General features: G+C 42.8%; 1 protein-coding gene across 1 annotated transcript in view; it reads right to left on the bottom strand.

Annotated features, from left to right (window-relative positions):
• The window catches only part of LOC114789595 (myelin basic protein-like), a 48,922-nt gene that overhangs the window by 5,744 nt on the left and 22,148 nt on the right, over nt 1–21,030 (bottom strand). The window contains exons 2-3 of the mRNA XM_028978743.1: nt 19,399–19,457; nt 10,396–10,459 (exon numbers count right to left, since the gene is read on the bottom strand). Coding sequence (XP_028834576.1) covers nt 10,396–10,459; nt 19,399–19,443 — 109 coding nt within the window. The 5' untranslated portion in view covers nt 19,444–19,457. The remainder of the gene's footprint in view (nt 1–10,395; nt 10,460–19,398; nt 19,458–21,030) is intronic.

Here is a 21,030-nt window from a genome sequence, read left to right as displayed (position 1 = left end):
AAACAAATGAACCTGATCAATCATGATTAAAATTGATGGACATCACTAATATTATTAACATGTCAGGAATGTACATTTATATATATTTTTGTTGCGAGAAGTCTGAAGTTGACTAAACGTAAAAACCATGACTAGAACAAACTGGACTATTATTATTAAAAAAAAAAACACACACACAAACACACACACATAATCAATCAATCATTGAACCAGTGATGGCCACTTCCTCAACTACAGACAGACACGGGCAAATCCCAGCACCAGTTTTCACTGTGGGGACATTCACAGTCACCCGCCCGTCCAACTCCCCCACACACATACACACGCATCCTGGACATGACTAACGTCGGAAACGGTTTGCCAGCTGGACGCCTGTTGGACAGACTGTCATTGAGAGATTACAGTCTGTTCTTGTATCGGCCCACAGGCGTAATTAACTCATCGTCCAGGGGGCTTCTGGACAGTGGTGCAACCACCAAACATATTTATACACGACCCATCCGAGCAAGCCAATCGGTGTCCAGCATTTCCTCAGCACTGGTCGACTTACGTTTCTCTTCCAGCGAGTCTTTGACAGAAGTGGGGCTGTCTAAAATGGTACAAGGATGCCCAATAAATGCAACCCACAAGATGATCCTGTGTTGTGTTTTTTTTGTGTGTGTGTGTGTGTGTGTGTATGTGTGTGAGAATCAGGCCACCCACTGACACTGTCTTGATGAGCCGAATTTTTATTATGCTCTTTATTAAGATTTTTTATCTGGCTGCCTGCTATCATCCTTGGAAAACCGTCTTGAAATGGGCCGGCGTGAATAAAAAAAAGGTTGGACCGCTGGTTTAAAGGATTACGAGCTTAAAGCAAAAGTTAGTCATGTTTCTACCTTTAGCTCGGTCCCACTCAACTCGATGAGCTCAAAATGGCCCCCACTTCAGGCTCAGCCAAGCCCGCTAACACACTCCCTCATTGTCTGCCCAGATGGCCAAGGCCAGTGACGTGGACCCTGGGATGCAGTATGAACGCACCCAGGGCCACAAACAGACACGCATGTGTGTCTGTATGGATCAAGATGTTCGGTGACCTCTTCATATTCGTGTGTGAAAAGCTATTGGGAAATTATTAGACTTTTTTTTTTTTTTTTTTTTTTAGAAATGTCTCTATTCAAGATGAGACATACCAGCATGCATTCATACAGAAATTCAGAAATCACCACGGGACTTCTCCGGGTCATCTATTCCACTGAAGGTTCTGAGACCACGGCTAAGACCACATTTCTGTTGACAAAACATGCTGAGCTCACAAGAAGGTAAAGGAGATAACGGCCATTCCCGTGGTTCCCCTAGAAGCTCTAGCATCAGTGGCAGATGCAAAGCCAGTTCTATCCCCCCCGATTAAACACAAGGCAGCGCAGGCTTTCTGGGACGGATAACGGACCGGGCCAGCGAGGCCGCTGTCCAGGGGCCCTTGGGGTGCAGGGGGCCCGTGGGGCCCCTAGCCCAAAACAGTTTGCAACGCAAACAGTTTGCAATGCGTAAATCACTTGCAATGCGTAAATCATGGGGAGAGACCTATCTTTTCCCATGGTAATAACCAGGCTGCTGAATACAAAATGGGATGATTAGCAAAAGTGTCTTGATTTAGAGCATGAATTGTATGACATTCAAATAATGTTTGTTATGGCACGATCTGGTTGTGCTACGTTGCTACCTGTCTCTATAACCAGAGAGGGGTAACCTGGTGCTAACATTAACGTGAGGTAATGGCATTAGGCTGTACTGATTATAATTTGGGATCCAACTTACTGGATCAACTTAAGCCACCTTCTTTTCACTTTTTCCGAGGTAAAAAGCGGCAAAAGATTTTGTCAACATCATTCTGCTTTTACAACACGGTACACCGTACTAGTTTGGACCCACAAGTGGCATGGTGACGTAGCAACGTTTTGCCCAGGGGCCCACACGACCCATAATCCGTGCCTGACCGCAAATGGCTTCCCAAAGGCCTCCTTCTAACAAGTGGGTTCTGGGCAAAATGACTTAAATGCCGCAGGTTTCCTTATAGGACGGGGGGAGGGCGGCACAACGAGGGAGAGCAAGTTGGTGGGAGCGTAAGAACAATGGTGTCAAAGCGGAGAACACTGGGCCAGTGATCGCTGCTGCTCAACAATATGAGCTTTTCAGCGGCCGGGTGATGGCCTGCCGACACCCTGGGCCTGTACCAGTGCGTGGTAGCTACGGCAACAGAAACAAACGCGCAACCTATTAAGACTGCTTCAGGAGCCTGACCAAACGTGGCCATTGGGCGAATGCATAAAGACATATGCAGCCAATCAGAGGATGAGCAGACACAGAACTTGAGCGTTCGGGCACACATTCACTTTTAAATGGGCACGGCGACTGTAGACACCGTCTGCTTTCAAATCCGATCCTCAATTAAATATTCATTAATATGCAGTGTGTACACCTCCAACCAAGCTGTCATTTTTTGGCTCAGCAGCCAGTAAAGAATTTTTAAAGCGATCCAATAACCACCCAACATACAAACAAGTCAGATATTCCCAAACGTGGGATACAAACCTTTTATAAATTACTGTTTAATTAAGGCTCTCGAGGTAAGCAAATACTCACTTAAGGTTCACCAGATATCCTTTGGGGATGAATAAAATTACCCGCTCCTTGTATTCAGTGCAATAATATTCAGAGTTCTTTGGTTACTCAAGTTGTGAGTTTGCTTTGTGTGAATAAGACGTTGTCTGGACAGAGCACCCCGGGTGAAAATAACAGATGACAATGTAAGAGCGACGCGTCCTCTGGTTTAGAACCAGGGCAACGGGGGTATCGCAGTACGTTAAGGTCGATTCCATCTCTCCTCAGACTGATTACAAAAAGAACCACGGCAGACGCGGGGTCTACCGCAGTCTTTTCTAACAATCTATCTGGTCTCCCCTGTCACAGAGTTCAAAATCTCGATGAATCGAGATGTGCATCACCAAAGGGGAGGTTCACACACTCAGAACATTATATTTTGAACTATTCACGCTCTTCAAGTTTGTCAGGGAAAAACACAAACACTCATTATGAGTGCAGTGCTGCAAAGGAAGGAAACGAGAAGGAAAAAAATTAAAGTTTATGAGACAAAAAGTCTGACATCCTTGCTTAAAAAAAAAAAAAAAAACGAAGGTGAAATGATATTGTAATTCTGATGTAATTTAAATTTTATTTTCAGCATGACCTTTGCTGCACAGGGGCCGCTGAATGACATTAGTAATGAGCAACCGCTGAAGGATGTAAAACCAGCAAAAAATAAAAATCAAAGCTTATAAAATTAAAAGAATTGGCTTCTGCATAATCGATACGCCCACTGCAGAAACTATTAGGGAGTTTTGAGCACAGGCTACATTTCATATGTAATTACAGAGTGGGTCAGACAGAGTGGGCATTAATTCTTCGCGACTTGTGTTAAGATCAATTACAATATGAGAGCACTCTCTCTATCACACACACACACACACACACACACACACACACACACACACACACACACACAGTTTCTGCTCGGAGGACCGACCACAAAGCTGTTAAAGAGTTTTGGGTCCTGGTGCTGGCCACCTAAAATCTTCAGTGTCCTCACAGTCCCCATAGTCCCCACAGAGGGTTCTAGTCAAGGCAACGGTTTCACGAGGGAAGAGGGGAAGTGAACTGAATTACCATATTAGCACAAAAACCAGACTACCCTGATTATAAGAAAATACAGCACCTCATTACAAAATATCAGATTTGGTAGAAATATGTTTACTGTACTATATTTGTCTCAACAATGGAGCACCTGGTCTGTATATAATATATAATATAATATAATATGGATGGATTCTGTATTTTTCAACAGGTTTATTAATAACAAAAAAGTTTTAACATGTCTGCAGTCAGGCCTGAGCAAAAAAACATTTATTCTAACAATTGTCTATTGAACACTTGTGACATTTTGCCAGAATGAACCTCGTGGGACAGATATGACTACTTTATCTACTTGTGAAACATTAAATTAAGGAAAAAAACGAACAGATTTTCTGTGTGGGAGGACTAACATGTTGGCTGCCAATTAAATCTTATTTAATGATCATATCATAAAGCAAAACAAATGCAAAACTGAAGGTGAAATGAATCTTGTACATTAGATTTCCAGTGAATTTCGTGCATGCAAGGATTCCTGAAATTCCCCGGAAAGCATGTCCAAACAGGACGTTTCAAAGAAGACTGTGAGGAAGAATGTTTTAGCGGAATGATTCTCTGCCGTTAACAGATTTGCTGGGGTTGATGGATATCAACTTGCACATGCAGGAATTAGTTGTTCTAAAAGGTTGTTGTTGAGCAGACAGATTGAGGACGTGGTGCGGAAAAGTCAGGAGACAGGCCTGAAGAAAGAAGGTCTCTGAACAACCTGGCAGGTGAAGTAATGGGCCCCTAATGGGCTTTTAAAGGGACGCTGAACTGACGGGAAGTGTTTGTCCTGGTCTGGGAAAACAAGCACTGCCTCCCCGGAGAAGGGACTCCGACGTGACCTTTATGCTCCACAGTCTAATTCAGGTAGAGTGGCCTTCTGATGACAAGTCAAACAGATCAGACATTAACCCCCATCTGACGTGCAAACACTTCCATGGTCCAAACTGCCGACCCACGTGGCTGGTGCCACGTTATTTAGCAGCATGGACCTCCCTTACATCTGAGGACGCACACTCGCCACCGACCAGGTGGCCTAGCGGGTAAGGAAACGGACACGCAATCGGGAGGTTGCCAGTTCGAATCCCAAACCACTGAGCAAATCACCTCTCCTAGCACGAGCCGTGGCTGCCCACCGCTCACACTAAGGGTGGTGGTTACAAGTCGAGGACACATTTCATTGTGTGCGCCGTGTGCTGTGTTTCGCCTCACTTTCACTACCCATCTTTATAACCTCCATTGTTCCATTGCAATTTTCCACCATATAACCCCACAAGAAAGTAAAAATGATCTTCTTTGCCCTTCCATGGTACTCGGAATTTTACTCTACGTCGACAACCAGGTCAAACATCTAAGGCTTTCTTTGTTGTTCATTCCATCAATGAAACTTTATTAAGAAGCACATCCAAGGCGGGACCTGGCGGACAGTGCACAAGCCTGAGGCGCTGGTGACTTTGAAGCACATTCGCATTAAACAGAAATGGTCTCTCGGAGCATTTTGCCAGGTTTTCTGTGGACAGCCAGATCGGTTGATTAGTCGGTGAACCCTAACAGGAACAGCCGAAGGACGAAGTTGTCTCATGAAGCGTTAACGTAACATTGCACACGACAGTTAATGCGCAGCTCATCTTTATTACAATTAGGGATGCAACTAACGATTATTTTAACAATCGATTAATCGATTAACCAGAGAATCGGATAAAAACAATTTAAATCAAGAAAAGCATTCATTTCCAACCCTTTATTCAAAAACAGAACTAAAATTAAATGTGTCCTATGCTTTTAACCATCACCCTTAGTGAGCAGTGGGCAGACGTGTGTGGGGACGGTACCTTGCTGAGCGGCTCCTCAGCGGGTGGGGGTCCACTTCCTTACCCGCTAGGCCACCACCGCCCCACTTGGCTAGCCTGGTCAACATGGGATATCTTTCATTGTTAGCCTTCCACCACAGTAATGGGTTTACTTCCTTGGCAAGGCTCGTTTTCTCCAAAGTATGTGAGGACTTTGCTCGGTGAGGATGATAAAAATGAGTAAAGAATGTCACAGCTTTAACTGGACCTTAAACATGCAAATTATTCGCGCAAGAATCCACTTTCAAACAGCCACGCAGTTCATTATGCGCTGCCATATAATATGGAGACAGCTGTGAAATACCAACTACAGGCACCTCACCTGACCTCACCCGTCCTCTCCAGCTCGCCTACTGTTGTCTCGTGGGTGGAGAAATGGGCGGTTCAGAACAGACGTACGGCAAAACAGACCACGCTGTGGAGCAGGCGTCCCGCGTGGTCAGTTTTAGCGCGTACAAAAACGTGGACGTGTTGATCACGTGCACAGACCACTGCTCGCTGCCTGCTTCCACTGGCGCCGTCAGACTTCAAGACGTTTTATTGTCATTGTACAGTTATCTGGACAATGAAATTAGCTGGCATGACCACAAATATGCAAAAACTATTTAAAAACAATACATACACATGGGGGGGAAGAGACATGGGGGGAAGGACTTTGGTCAGTAGAAATAAGTGGGTAAATTGGTAATTGCACATTACCAGGATATTGCACAGGACCATAGTCAGTAGCAGCAGTGAGATGACTAAGGTGTGTGCACACACACACACACACACACACACACACATTGAGAGTTCTGACTGCCCATGGGTAGAAGCTATTCTTTAGCCTGTTGGTTTTGCACCTGATGCAGTATGCTGAATAGGTGGTGGTTAGGATGGAGGTGGTCTTTATATGATCGCCCTGGCTCTGGAGAGACATCTAGAGCTGGCAATGGAGTCCAGGGAGGGGAGTGGGCAGCCGATTACCTTCTCTGCTGTTCTGGTGACCATCTGCAGTCTCTTCTTATCGGCTACTGTACAACCAGCGTACCACATGGGGATGGCGTGCACCAGCACACTCTCGATTATGAGGGAACAGGCTTTAGAAACGCCGTTCAAAGTGGCGCTTTTTTTTTTCCATAAAAACCTGTGTGTTTGGCGTAAAATGCAGGCGAATTATGGCCCATATGGCCTTGTGTCTTTCATCTTCCTTTTTTATTTTTGCTCCACCCTGTGTTTGCTGCACTCTGCGCTCAACTAAGGTTTTTTAAAATACTTAAATAATCGTGCGACTCAAATCGATTATGAAACTTTTAGTAATCGACTTTTATCTATTCAATCGATTCGTTGTTGCAGCCCTAATACGATCAACGTCACTGCATCTCGCTAAAGGTGAGGAGAATCATTGCCGGTGGTTGTAGCCTAGAGGGTAACACACTCACCTATGAACCAGAAGACACAGATTCAAATCCCTACCATTGTGTCCCTGAGCAAGACACTTAACCCTAAGGGGCAGTGGTGGCCTAGCGGTTAAGGAATCTGCCGCGTAATCAGAAGGTTGCCGGTTCGATTCCCGATCCGCCAAGGTGCCACTGAGGTGCCACTGAGCAAAGCGCCGTCCCCACACACTGCTCCCCGGGCGCTTGTCATGGCTGCCCACTGCTCACTCAGGGTGATGGTTAAATGCAGAGGACACATTTCACTGGGTGCACCGTGTGCTGTGCTGCTGTGTATCACATGTGACAATCACTTCACCTTAAAAACATCAACATGTCAGCTCCCTGTTCTTTTATTGCAATAGGTTTGATGCAGGTTTATTATTAGGATTTAGTACTATGCGTTACTTGAGGAGTACAGCTTCTACAGCCTCTCTCAGATGGCCAAATCACTGTAAATGTGTACTCTTTTCTTCAGTGTTCCATTTTTATTTTCTCTGATCCAGTTGACATATATGCTGATTCCTACACTCTGGAGTGTTATGATTTGGAAAAAAAAAAAATTATACTAATAGGAGATATTCTCGGTTTAATTTAGGGTATGTCTATTCAAAAAAGGGTCCAGGACTGAACAGGTTAAATGGACAGAATGTTCATGTGCTGCCCCTGCCATTCACTTCAGTGGCCATCGCTGTATAATGTGAATCTGGATATTATAGATTCTGGTCATACTGAAAGATAAAGCATGGTTTGAGATGTCTTTAATGAAACTTTCCCCGCCTTTTAGTGCCACTCTGCTTTGAGTACCTCTTGAGACTTTTTAAGAACACATTTCTTTTCATCCAGATAGGTGAACAAAACCACTGTGGCTTTTTTCAGCGTTGTGCACTTATTTTCATGATGGCATAGTCTGTGCACAGGAAGTATTTGCAAAAGCAAGACTAGATAATGAATCATGTTTCACTGAACAAAAGAGAAACATGTTAGGTTAGGCTGGTTCTCAAAGTCTAATTTCGTCTGTGTAAAGTAAATAGCATTAAATAAAAGATAAAAAGCAGAAACAAATTCATTCTTTATCTCCAAACATCATTGGGAATGTCATGCAAATTTATTTAATTATGTTCCAAAACATTCAGACGCTCTTTTTCATATTTTTTTTTTATGTAAATTTTTTCAGTGTGTAAATCTCCGGACAGATAAAGTGTTCAAGAGAATTTCCAATCAGTTTGTGCTAATGCTTTTCCAAGGCTTATCTACTGACTAGGTGGTCTGATTATTCTAGAGCTGCAAGCATTGAAAATGACAAAATAATGAAATAAATGGCATGGCATGACATGGAGGAAAATGCATGGCTTTGAAGTTCAGCCCGCTCGTTCTTTTCTTTCTTTAAAATCAACTATTCACAAAAATAGATGGAAAGTGAAAAAGAAAACGTCTGCTTTTCCAATCAACGCCGTTTTCTTTTCAGCCTCGCTGCCTGCCACCTATAGAAATGGCATCCTGACAATGACACCATCCAAGGCTATTATAGCGCCGTCGTCTCAGGAAAGCACGGCCAACGCTCTGCTACCGGAGGCTCAATTAACCGGTGGAGCACTTAGGACAGCAGATCAATCGAAATGTTCCGTATTTCATATCCTCTAATGGTATCAGGGCACGACATCTGACAGTGGATGGACCCTTCCACAAATATTCAGCCGCGAGCATATGGATCCATATAAAAGTCATTCAAGCCCCAGGAAAGCGAGGGAAGGTAATCTACAGCCATCTTTAGCTCACCGTGCCATTCCCTGTTCCCGTACTACAGGACACACACACACACACACACACTCTCCTTTGTTAAACTCTCTCCCTCTTTCTTACAGTCACTAGTGTTCTCTGCTTCTTTCGATCATGAAAATGGCCTGGGAGAGGGTCCCCGTGAAAACGCCTTTTCTACTGATCTCGTAATCATTGCAGCCGCGACAGGACGGGCTTTAATCTTCTGCGCCTGTCTTTCCACACCACTCTTCCTCTCACTCCTGCACCCTGTGCTCCTCCTCGTCCTCCTGTGGATGTGGTGAGATGTTGAGAGGAGTGTGTGGCGCGAGCCGATCAGTGCTCATCGGTACAGGAAGAGGAAAGCCGGCCGTGCATTAAAGGGAGCGGCGGGGACGTGCGGCACCGTGGATAAAAACAGAGCTCCGCTCATTTATCATGTGAGCCGGGACCCCCTCCGCGGCGGTGGAGCCGACACCCTGCTGGGCCGAGGCCTCTGACAGCTCCCACCTCCGCAGTGATGCCGTCGGCACATCTTGTCCTTCTTAGACTCGAGAGCGATGGATCCATGTCGCTTCAGGCACCAGTGTGCGTAGGGAGTATCGTATGACCTCATGGATTAAAGCAATTTTGATCAGAATTTTTTTTAATTTTATTATTTTGAACAAAATGCTCGGCGTCGCGGGCTCAAAAAGTTAATCACCACATAATGCGTTTTATAACTAAGCCTCATTATTTCAGTTAATAAACTGAAAAGCAGGTATTAAGGTATCATGTTTCTCCTTCCTCGTGGTGTGGCGCGGTAAGACAATACGATTGAATTAAATCACTATAATCAACTTATAATCACTGTTGTAATAAACCTCTCCTCCATCTTGGTCTGAGCGCCACTTCAACGCCTTGTGTCCTTTGGTTGAGCATTATGCGTCACAACGCACAGGGGTCAACTTTCGACCACGGAGTCTGCAGGGACCTGCAGTGGCTGCTCTGCCAGGTGCAGCGCAAGATGCTCTTCCCATAGAAAAAGATGGGATTCAGAGCACAGCATCACACTGGACACCTTCGGTCTGTGAAGGCCCTTGGTGCACTCAGTTGACGGTAATCCGTCAGAAAACATTAATCCGTATGACTGCTGTATCTTACCACATTATTATATTCATAGGGGGGGTGGAAGCCATTTGTGTAAATTGTTCTTTCAGTGGTGACCTTATGACACATAATATTTTACACTAAATTGACAATAGACAAAAGCCTATCACCAGTCAAGGAGAGGCAAGGGGACCATGCCAGAGTACTGGTGTGGTTTCCACCAACCCAACTCTGTTCCAAAATCATTTAGTGAGACATATTCCCTGAAATTGGTGTCACCATTTGGACACTGGGGACAATTGTCATAATGAGTTTGAGATTAGTGTTTCCATATACAGGTTCCCAAGTCAAAGGGATTACAATTCATTTATTCAGAGGTAATATATAATAATAGCAAGACCAATGCAGTGTCATTGTTTGGTCTCTTCCACATCTTCCAATGAAAGACCAAAAAAGAACCGTCAAGCCACACCATACGGACCCCTCCCACTAGGCCTTACCAACAGCACAGCTCCACATTATTAGACAATAAATGAAATAAATAAAAACAAACAGTCATGGGAGTATCTTACCAAAAACCTCATCCTGCGACTCCGTCTCTTCTGTATTCGGAGTTGCTTCTGCTTGCGTTGAAGTCTGCAAAAAGGCATATGAAAAATAACAGGAGGTAAATTGCCATGGTAACAGCAAAGGTCTGTTTATTTTTTCGTTCCCCTTTTGAATAATTGGATGTGGCAATTAGCTTTTTACCATTTGAACCGGTGTTATCAAATGTGACTACATCAAGCAAATGATTTTTCAACTGAATAAACAGGCACGTAAATATAAAGTTTTATTGTCACAAACACTTAATGTGTGTATACACAAAACTTATACACTTCATTAAAAGGTGAGGTGCAAAGCCTGACTGGGCATTGTTGAGAGATGAAAAAAGGTGAAAATTTAAGCGGTTTAAAAAGTTAATTCTCCCAGGAGCACCTATCAAGTTTTGTTCGGAAGTCATCTTAACCCAGACGGAGTCATTAAAACCCCATTGTGATATGAATATTTCATTCAAAGGATGAAGTTCTTCATCTTTATTAATGGAGAAATAAAATGATGGGCAGAAAAGGTAAAAGGCCATCTCTTTCCAGCCATCTCCATCCATTTAGAAGTGATTACATGAAAGGCTGTTTTGATGCTGTGCAGGACAGGGGGAGAAAAGAGAGAAGCAGCGGTCTACTCTCTGAAACTGCAGGCCAATCAGCCCGTTGCCCCCGGCAGCAGAGGTTAATGCCAAATTATGATGGCACTCCCTAGTGGCACTCAGCGCAACAGGAGTCTGGAACAGTCCCCTCCTCATATCACTCTGGGTGTAACAGTCCCTATCGTCGTTAGCGCAAAGAAGACCTGGCAGGTAAATGGTCTCATTAAACTCTGAAGCATGATGGCAAAATCGACTTTTCTTCCAATCACCTGGGTCCTTCTGCATAGCCGAGTTGACAACTGAGCATGACAGGGGCTGAGCTCTGATGTACAGAAACAAAGAGCAAGGCCATTATAATAAAACGTAGGTTTAATGCTTGAAACACAAAAGCGGGAGAAATCTTTCAGACTTCCGTCATTAGTAAAAGTAGAGCGGCAAGCTGGCTCTTTGAACACAATGTAAAAGGTAGACTACTTGTTTTACCCTATATCTACTGTGACCAAATGCTGTGCATATGGACGCAAAGGAAATGCAATATGCATTTGTACATTATGAGTCTGGCTGCAGCCCCTCCTTTGTGAGTCAGGGCAACCTGGTATTCACCACTGGGCAGTTATGGCTGAGGCTTAAATGTTCACGGTCTTAGATGTTGCATTTTTGCTTCATTAATCAATGTCTTAAATATCTCATGTAGACCTACTTTACACCATGGACTTGATCAATGATAAATGTGCATTATTTCATAAATGAAGAAACCTTTTTAGCTTAAATAATTTTCTTGAGATTATGAAATTACAAAATTACACCTCAAGAAAATTAATTTTCCCAAAGATCTCAAAATAATACTTCCTTTGAATGGATTTGCTAGATGCAGAATCATGTATTAGCACGGTGAGGTTTACAGTAAATCAAGGGCAGAAACACCATGTTTGAAAGTGACTTCATTAGATTCATAAAAATACGGCAAAAAATCTACACCACAATAAATGGCCAGATCGATCAAGGGGGTCATTCACTAAAGGCTGCATTCATAACAAGCTACACCAATAGAAACTATTTTTAAAATTAAACCGCTTATTAATATCATTTCATTGCTTATTTACAATGCGAGCTAATAGTTAGAACAGTAACTGAAAGATTCTTGGTGAAGTTTCGAGATGTGAGAATACCCGTCCCTTCTAAGTGCAACGTATTATGTACGATATGGCTGAAGTGCCCTCATGGGACACAGGCTCTGTCCCATCTGTGGTGACAGCATGCAACGCAGGCCTAATAAATGAGGCTCAGGCTCCCTCATCTGGAGGCAGTGTCTGCAGTGGCTGCATCTTAGGCCTGTCATCTCCAGTTACAGCAATCATTTCAGCATTTAGAACAGGATAAAACAAAGCACACACACACACATCATTACACACATCTTTATGAGCAAAGAAAATGAATCAGAATTCATACGACATGGTCATATTAAGCTCCAAAATAATTGAGTAATCATTAGGGTAGATGAGAAAAAAAAAAAAAAGTCTATTGTATGGCCAATTTGGTATAAAGCAGTTGCCCCCCCTATTCTTCTGCAGAAGCATGGTACTGGAACAGAGGCACAGTACGGCATGGCAGAAGATGCTTATTAAACAAGATGGACAATGCACAGCGGCTTTCAAGAGTGACTTTAAAACTCCCCATGCGTGCAGCCATGGATACCAGAAGCGAATCAGCAGCATCCACTTCAGAGGAGATCATGAAAACTGTGCATCACGGAACCCTGGCCATCTCACCGCCAGATCAAAAACAAACAAAGCTGGAATGTCACATACTGGTTCAAAATGTACCTGTTTCCTTCTCCAGTCTTATCATGCTCTGCTTGACACACGGTGGAGCCCAATGGAGGTGAACCTTGTGCACATGCCATAGAGTAGACCCTTAATCCATGCAAAGTGTCTCGTCTACAGCCAAAGGACTGACTTTGTTATGCTAATGCAAACACACCAGGTCAAATATTGGAATAATCACTCCTTCAGTCTTTATCTTTGTATCGCTGCTCTGATCTCAAAGGACCAAGCAATGTCTCCTTCATCAAACAATGCTCTCTTCCCCAACTGTCCACCTTTCAAATTACATTCGGGGGGGAGGTAGGGAAGGAGCCTGTCGCCCAGCATACTGATAATATTTCAATGGCCGATGCACCGCTCGCCTCCGCCCGCTGCTAACTGGAACTCCAGAGAGCCTTCAGCCCATCATCCTAACTGGGTCTCGAGGTTAGCCCACCTGTAACTATGACAACAAGCAGAAGAGGTAGAGAGTAGATATCTGGATCTGCAGCCAAACAAAAGATGTTGGGTGTAGACTGATTACTCAGTGTTTAACATATTCTGATTCTTTATATTAATTAAAAACTCTGTTGACACCAATTACTAAACCTGATGTGAAAAAGTAAATAAGTAAATAAAACTTTGACAGAGCAACGAATAAAAATCTTTCTGACATCTCTAAAAATCATTCAGCATTGTTTGTCTGTTATGACAGCATCTCACGACACACAAGTGTCTAAATGACGACACCATAGGTGAAACATTTCCTCATGGAAGCAAACTCAACCACAAGATTCACAGCAGGTTTCTTTTTTTGTGAAAGTTTATAGTCACGGAATCCATTCAATATCCTATTCAATAGCTATTCAAATGTAAACTGTGGTACAATAATTGCAATAAAAGCATGAGCATAAATATGGGGGAGGCTCACATGGGGTGGGGGTGGGGAAGTGGATGGGGTTCTAGTGAAGGTTCAGCATGATGTTTAATCACCTCAAAATAAAAAAATAAATAAATAGGAGAACTTTAAAAACCAGTCGAATGCACTTTGAGGTGTTGGGTAATAAAAGAGGTGTTGGGTAATACCAAGTATTTGGCAAAGGGGTGTGTAACAATACCAGATGATTAAACATGCTATTATTTTGCTGGCAAGTGAAATGAATAATCAACATGTTACACTTTGCAACAAAGTTATTCCTTCCCAAACACTGTGGGGTGTTTCTTTTTTTTTTTTTTGACCACTGATTACGAAAATTTTATCAAAATTTGCCCATCACTTGCCATTTCATCGAAATCTGAATATTTCTTTCTTGTAACATACCTGTTAATAATATATCCAGCTTAATGCTGCACTCATAAATATATTTTGCACTGCCTGGGCCTGTCCAGGCATGGCATCAGGCCATGCTGGAAGCTGTTCTGTGTACGTCCCCCAAACTACCTTCAACTTGTGGTAAAAACTAGTCAAAGCATAACAAAAAAAATGAAGTGCAACACGTCACAGCAGATTTATTTCTTCCACTCACAATTGGATTTTTGACCCCTGCAAATCTTCTGTCAGTGACTAACAGTCCAAAAGATATTTCACCAGGATATTGCTGCTATGGAGAAATAACATCAAGGCTACTGGAATCCTTCAATGCTTGCTGACTACTGTTGGACATAGCAACATGATGATGACATTAATTACAAACGAAAATCAGGAGCAAGGCACTTTTAATTGTGTCGAACAGTCAATTTGGGGGAGCGGGAGGTTTATATTGGGTGGATCTGGTTTTTGAGGGGCAAATCATGAACAAGAGACACAAGGTTGTGCCACAATGGGATATACTGGCACTAGTGCACTGCGGTTCCAGGAACGAAGCCAGAAGCTGAGATTTAGATTCCAAAATGAAATGTGGTGATACAGCACTTCCGTTCAAATATTATTACTTAATTATAAATGATATATGATTCAATCTAACATTCCAGATTCTATACAGCTGAATCATGGCGTTCAGCATTTTTTATATGCACTTCAAATGCATGACCTACACTCATAATGGAAATAAACCCACAGAAAACGATAAAGATATCCATTTTAAAACTGAACGCAGCTTAAAAGGAACAGGCTTGGTTTTCTGCACTACTTGTTGTATCTGTGGGTGGGTTCTGCGGGTTCTACAGGTTCTCCAGCTTCCCTCCAGTCCAACGCGTTCTGGTCGTTGTCACTGGGAGACAGGTCCTTTTAGAAGTTGGGCTGCTGGGCCATAGCCAATTACAAGAGCCTGGCCTCATTACTCAAGACGAGATGCTTGTTGCTCTGTCAGTGACTAAGCCCCCCCAGAGACCGCCGCTGTCCTCCCCGTGTCCGCCCCCTTCTGCTTTCCACTTGTGACAGGAGCAACGTGCAGGAGAATAAAGGGTACGGTTGCTTTAGCCGAGCTCGAGAATATGCTGAAATTTGATTGCTGCCGCAGTTCTGAATTTTAATGGCTGTGCTCGGCATCAATTTGAAAAGCTGTGTAAAAAACGACTTGGGCAAGGTGGAGGTTAATTACCACATCATTAAAGTGCATTACTCTGTTTAAAACTCAGTGCAGGTGGGTTGGGTGTAATTTCTCAAAGGGTTGAGTGTAATTTCAGGGTTCTAAAAGCGAGGTGCTGGCAAAAGAGAATGGGGGTGGAGGGGGCAATAAAATAAAGGAACCACTCGATTTATCGCTCTAGTTCAATCAAGAGCCCATACCATCCAGCCAGGCACTGCAGGGCTAACTCCTCACACCTTTCTCCATAGAGCTTATACCAGCCACCTATACACACACACACACACACACACACACACACACACACACACACCCTTTAAACTAGTAACCAAGAAGGAAACTGTTTTCTTTCAGACCCCCAAAATTGATGCAGATAACAAACCCCATTAATATTCAATTTCCCCATAGAAAGAGAGAGAGAGTATATTCTTCTAGTGAGAAGAAAATAACATATTTTGCAGTTAATTGATGGCAAATGCATGACATTCATGTGACATGCGGTGGTCCACATGTGGTGGAACTGCTATGACTGGTAAAAGAGACACCGCTCTTATTCGTCAAACTTGCAGAGTAGTTGTGGTGACTGGACAATATTGCAAGGTCAAGCTGAATTCATGGGGGTGGTTAATAATCCCAGAGACACTGAATAATCATGTATGCATCCTGTGGGCTGGCTCATTATCACAAGGCACTCAAACTGAAGTCAGGATGACATTTGAAACTGTTCCATGATCCACGATCCTTTTGACAAAAACATGCAATATTTTAAAGTATACCTCCTTTAATGCAAAATCAAAGCTGTTGGCTTTTTTCCCCCCAGGAACATTGTGTGGGATTCTGCAATCCTGTCCAATGCAAACGCCCACTGCCACCAATGTTAGAGTGGCCTGCTCATCATCCAACAAGTATCCAGTGATGATTCTTCATGAAATAGTAGCAAATTATACACGATGCAAGCGATCATTGCGTCACCGTAACGTCACAAGAACAGATGACTCACTGAATGCCCATCCAGTCAACGACAAATAAAACAGTAGGCAGTAAACACTTCATGTCAAATCTGTGATGCAGTCTTCATCCACGTAAGAGGATGAGATGAAGAGGGGTTTGAAATGTAGCCAGTGAAAGAGCGTCAGAGCAACTTCAAAGCATCAGAGATTTCCATGGATACAAAGCCCACAGGAGAAAGGCTTTTATTGGCGTGAATGCAGCCATCTGTTTAGAGATGAGCAGGACAGTGTTCAGCAGATTGGAAGGCTGTAGATGAAGCACTTAGCCCGCTGGCTAGCAACCACGGCAGCTAGCAGTCAGGACCTCATACATCATCGGCTGTGAGGAGGCAGAGTATGGCGCCGTGGCAGAAAAAAAAAAAAATCCCAGATCTTCCAGAAAATGTTCTAACCTGAATTCTGTTCACGATTGAGCACCTGCCCATAAGACCAGTTAAACAAAGAAAAGCAACAACAACAAAACTTTATCCTGCAGGTCAGGTGGATTGACAGCCCCTGGGGTTTGGCCCCCCCAAAAAAAAACAAAAAAAAACCCCAAACTGTGGTTGTGTTATCGCTACCTGCGACAATCTTTATCTGGCAAATCTCTATCCATACCGGAGGCCTAAGTAAACCCTGACTGTGCATCATGCCTGCTGATAAAATGTCAGAAATCCATGCCCCTCCCAGCCCTTTCTCGACTACAACAGCAAGAAAGAGGACAAGTAGAGAGCATAAAGCAACAAGCAGGAAACCGCGACACGTACTGAGAATACTGAAACCACAGCATGTGTGGCTCTCTGTGTGCGTCATTAATGCTAAAGCACAAGAGAACAAGTGTCATGCAGATAAGTGGAGCTTAGGGCTGGGAAACAAAGAGGACAAAAAAAACCCACATTAAATAAGTGGATATGGTGATTTAATGAAAATTGCTTTTAAATACAGTCAAACATGACAGACGAGTATGAATATGATGACTAGGGATCAGGGAGAAAATACAGAGTACATGTATTCTGTTACAGTACGTAAAAAGTAATGCTGGATTCAATACATACAATATTCAGAATCAGTAGTACATAAAAGTATTCAGAATACTTAATATATATATAAATATAAAAACACATGTGCTAAAGATTTATGCTGTATTATCTATCCAGTCCGGAAAGGGGATACTCCGGATCCGGAGTTTATGGTTCATTATGTTTCCTGATTGTTTTCACCTGTGTCTGCCTGTATAAAGCTGCCCTGTTTGTTTCTGTTCGCAGACAGGTCATTGTTTGGTGATGCTTCCCCTGTCATGTGCTCCATGTAATAAATCCCATCTTGTGACGTTGTGCATATATATACGTCCACATATAGCTGCATTTATTGTTTCAGAATTAAATAAAAAATAGCTAAAATTTTAAAAATACAAATCAAAATCTAAAAGCATTTTACAGTTCTCCAAAAAACAGGAAAATGTGTTTTTGAAATGACATTGCCATTATGGCCATAATAACACTGATATTATTACTAGTATGGGTTGTAGGCGGGTGTCACAGGTTCTGAGAAAATAGGTGTATGTTCACGACAAATAAGTGAACCCGCACACTCACGTGTATGTGTTGTGTCAACATTTGGCGGTGGGCATTACTACTGCATTAGTGACCTCTCAATAATCACATTGCTTCCCTCTTGGAATACACTTCAGCTTGTCTGTTTGAACATACACCAACAGGACATAGCAGATGTTCATATTATAATTTACATGTGTTACGTAGTTATACGTATTAGTCTCTAATAATAATAATAACAATAATAATACATTTTATTTAGAATGCACTGTCCATTCAAGCAAATCTCAAACTGCTACAAAACTAAAAACAGCAAAGAAAAAGTAAAATCCCAGAGAGGTCTGTAACTAGAAATAAAAACCAAGCAGTGTGAGCTGTCTGAGCTTTCTTTCTATAATCCCTCCACATGAATAATCTCCACCACCTCCAACATGTGGGTGTTGGTGGCAGAGGTAGGGTTGTTCATACTGCTTATAGTTGTTTGTACTCTTGTAAAGTCTGTTACAGAAATGTTGGGGTTTTCAACTCAACGTTTTGCTCATTAAAGAAACTACCTATAGGTTATACAAATATTAAAAATAAAACGTCTAACAAATCTGAGTAACCCATTAATAGAATCCAGTTACACCAAAGCAGCCAATCACATCTAGCACAGTCAAGTTTTTAAAAAAATAATAATGTAACAAAATATGACACATTGGTGATTTGTTTTTATTGATTTTTCTACTAGAATTGTTTAAGATGACATGCTTGCAGTTCGCAAAGTTAAAACATGAAAGAAAAGCTAGCATAACATATCCTGTGTTCCAGTTTCAGCCTGTATTGAATGCTGTGCCTTAAACATATGCAGTAATATTTGTTTGATCTGTTTGGCAGTTAAAGGTTAATCTAGGTTCAAAAGACAGATATTTGTACATCTGATAAACAATACACTTAAGGCACATGATAGGGGAAATGATCATACACAGGGACCTGATGGCATCCTTTTTACCCATTTTTACATATACTGAAGACATGAAATTGCAGCTTTATCAGTAACAGCATGCTTTATTCCTCACCGCTCTCAGTGATAAGGCTTTATTTTTTATTACCTTTAAGGGAGGAGTTCAGCCAGAAATCAATAAACATGGCTCTTCTTATGACTTTCCAGGTTGATCCTGTAGCTCATAACTATTGTAATAATTCCCTATTTATCAGTTACGCCAAGTTTTTACAAGAGAACATACTGAATGAGTAAAGGAAGAGTGTTCAAAGCCACATTGGCAAGCCTGCATGGTGTTGCATAATACCTGACTGTTTCTGATGAGTCTTAAAAGATTTGGGTGTGTCTTTAACTATCAATAGTATTTTCTTGATTCTAGCCAAATTGCTCCATGCTGAGCGTCTGTTGCAAAAACCCTAAAGTCCCCAAAATGCTACTGCGCTGATTCCTGTGCAAACACACACAACTGACCCGAGCATTCCCATGATGCATTGTGATGCTGGCTGTTATTGATGCTATATGCCCATAAGGACCCTACCTTAGCGTCAGCATGTTGCTCACGCTTCGCGAGGTGCTGTCCCATGCCTTCACCAGAGACTGAAAATAGAAAAGAAAAGAAAAGTCAGTCCAAAAAACGGTTTCATGGAAACAACCTCTAAAGTGAAAGGGAACACTGGCTTTCCTTTGCAGAGGATGAAAACCTCTATGCATCAAACTATCCTCATGAAAGTCATGGTGAGAGTGAGTTGGACAAAGGTGATAAATGGAGTAAATGTAACAGGAAATTGGAGGGGAGAATCTTAAACAGCTGCATGTAGCTTCCCAGTGTCAATCCCCCAAAACTGTGACTTACCTGATGTTGTCTCAGCAGGGGCATGAGACCATTTATAAGCAGGAGTTAGACTCGGCTCAAGACCTCATGAATGCTAATGCCCTGTTTCGTTTTTCCATTTTAAGAACTTCAACAGGGGACATTTTCCAAATAGTTCTGTTTTTATTGAACACATTCTTCTTTGCCCAGAATTATAATGTCATGTTTGGTTTACTTATATATAGACTAGAAACAGTCAGGGATGCAAATCCGAGGCCATGACTTGCTGTATCCACAAAACCATAGAGAAAAAGCACAAGTACAAAACCAGCCAAACCCACCAATCCACAGCACAGTCAAAACATGTCAACACGTGTCTATGTTCTACTGGATAAATGCTGCAGAACACTGCATCTTGGGTCGTTCTTCCCTCTTTCTCTACCGACAAAACTGTGGAAAAGAGCCGGCCACTACTCAGGCAAAGATGAAGGAAATTAAGAAGGAGTTGCAGCGAGAAAGAGACTGAGGGCGAAAGGGACCTGTGGTTGAGTTTAATTGCGCCCAACAAATCAACAAGTCTCATTGCAACTATAACTATCCAGCGCCTGGTCTCCGCTGCACAATCAACTATTCAGATGCGCGTAAGAAAATTGCCTGAAACAGAACGAAATCCGCTTGACATTTTATCAAGAAACAACCATCTGCGAGCCCCAGGCCAGAGATGGCTCAATTCAGAGGACCCTCAGGACACAGCGATAGAGAGCTGTAATAAAGCAGTCCAAGCTCGGCCTCATAAACACGAGCGCTTCCTCCACAAAGACACTCGTGTGAGGGCACAAAAAAAAAAAAAAAAAGCTCAGGGAAAACATACCTACAAGGAAGCCGTCATATGGCCAGCGTTCAGCAGCAATCCCTCAACGTAGCCTGGCGAATATTCACAGTAGCCTAATTAACGGAGGCTCGCGTCTAGTACTTGAAAGAAGAGCACGGCTCGGCGGAGACTCGTTTAACTGCAGACGTCGTCTGTCCAACTCCACCAACAAAAACTATTTTTTTTAAAAGTGCAAGGGAAACTGGTTCCCGTACCCAGAGCAAATTACAAGCAAAAGCACACAGTACGTGGGAGGGGCGGGGGACTGTGCTGATGACAGTCGTCTTGCTGTGTGGGTGACAAGGGAGCCCCATCTGAGACCTGGCTGAATTTCAACAGCACGCCCCAACGTCTCAGCATGCGACAAGGCGATTAAAACGGAGCGGGCTACTCATCGTGTGATGTATTATTCAATAAACCAAAAGCATGGGAGGCCTGTGCCTCGTGGGTTTTGTCAGCACGGATATGTCTGAACTCCACCAGCTGAA

This window comes from Denticeps clupeoides, chromosome 5 (assembly GCF_900700375.1).
Source record: "Denticeps clupeoides chromosome 5, fDenClu1.1, whole genome shotgun sequence".
In the NCBI taxonomy this organism is placed as follows: Eukaryota; Metazoa; Chordata; class Actinopteri; order Clupeiformes; family Denticipitidae; genus Denticeps; species Denticeps clupeoides.
This window is presented reverse-complemented; position numbering and strand designations above follow the sequence as displayed.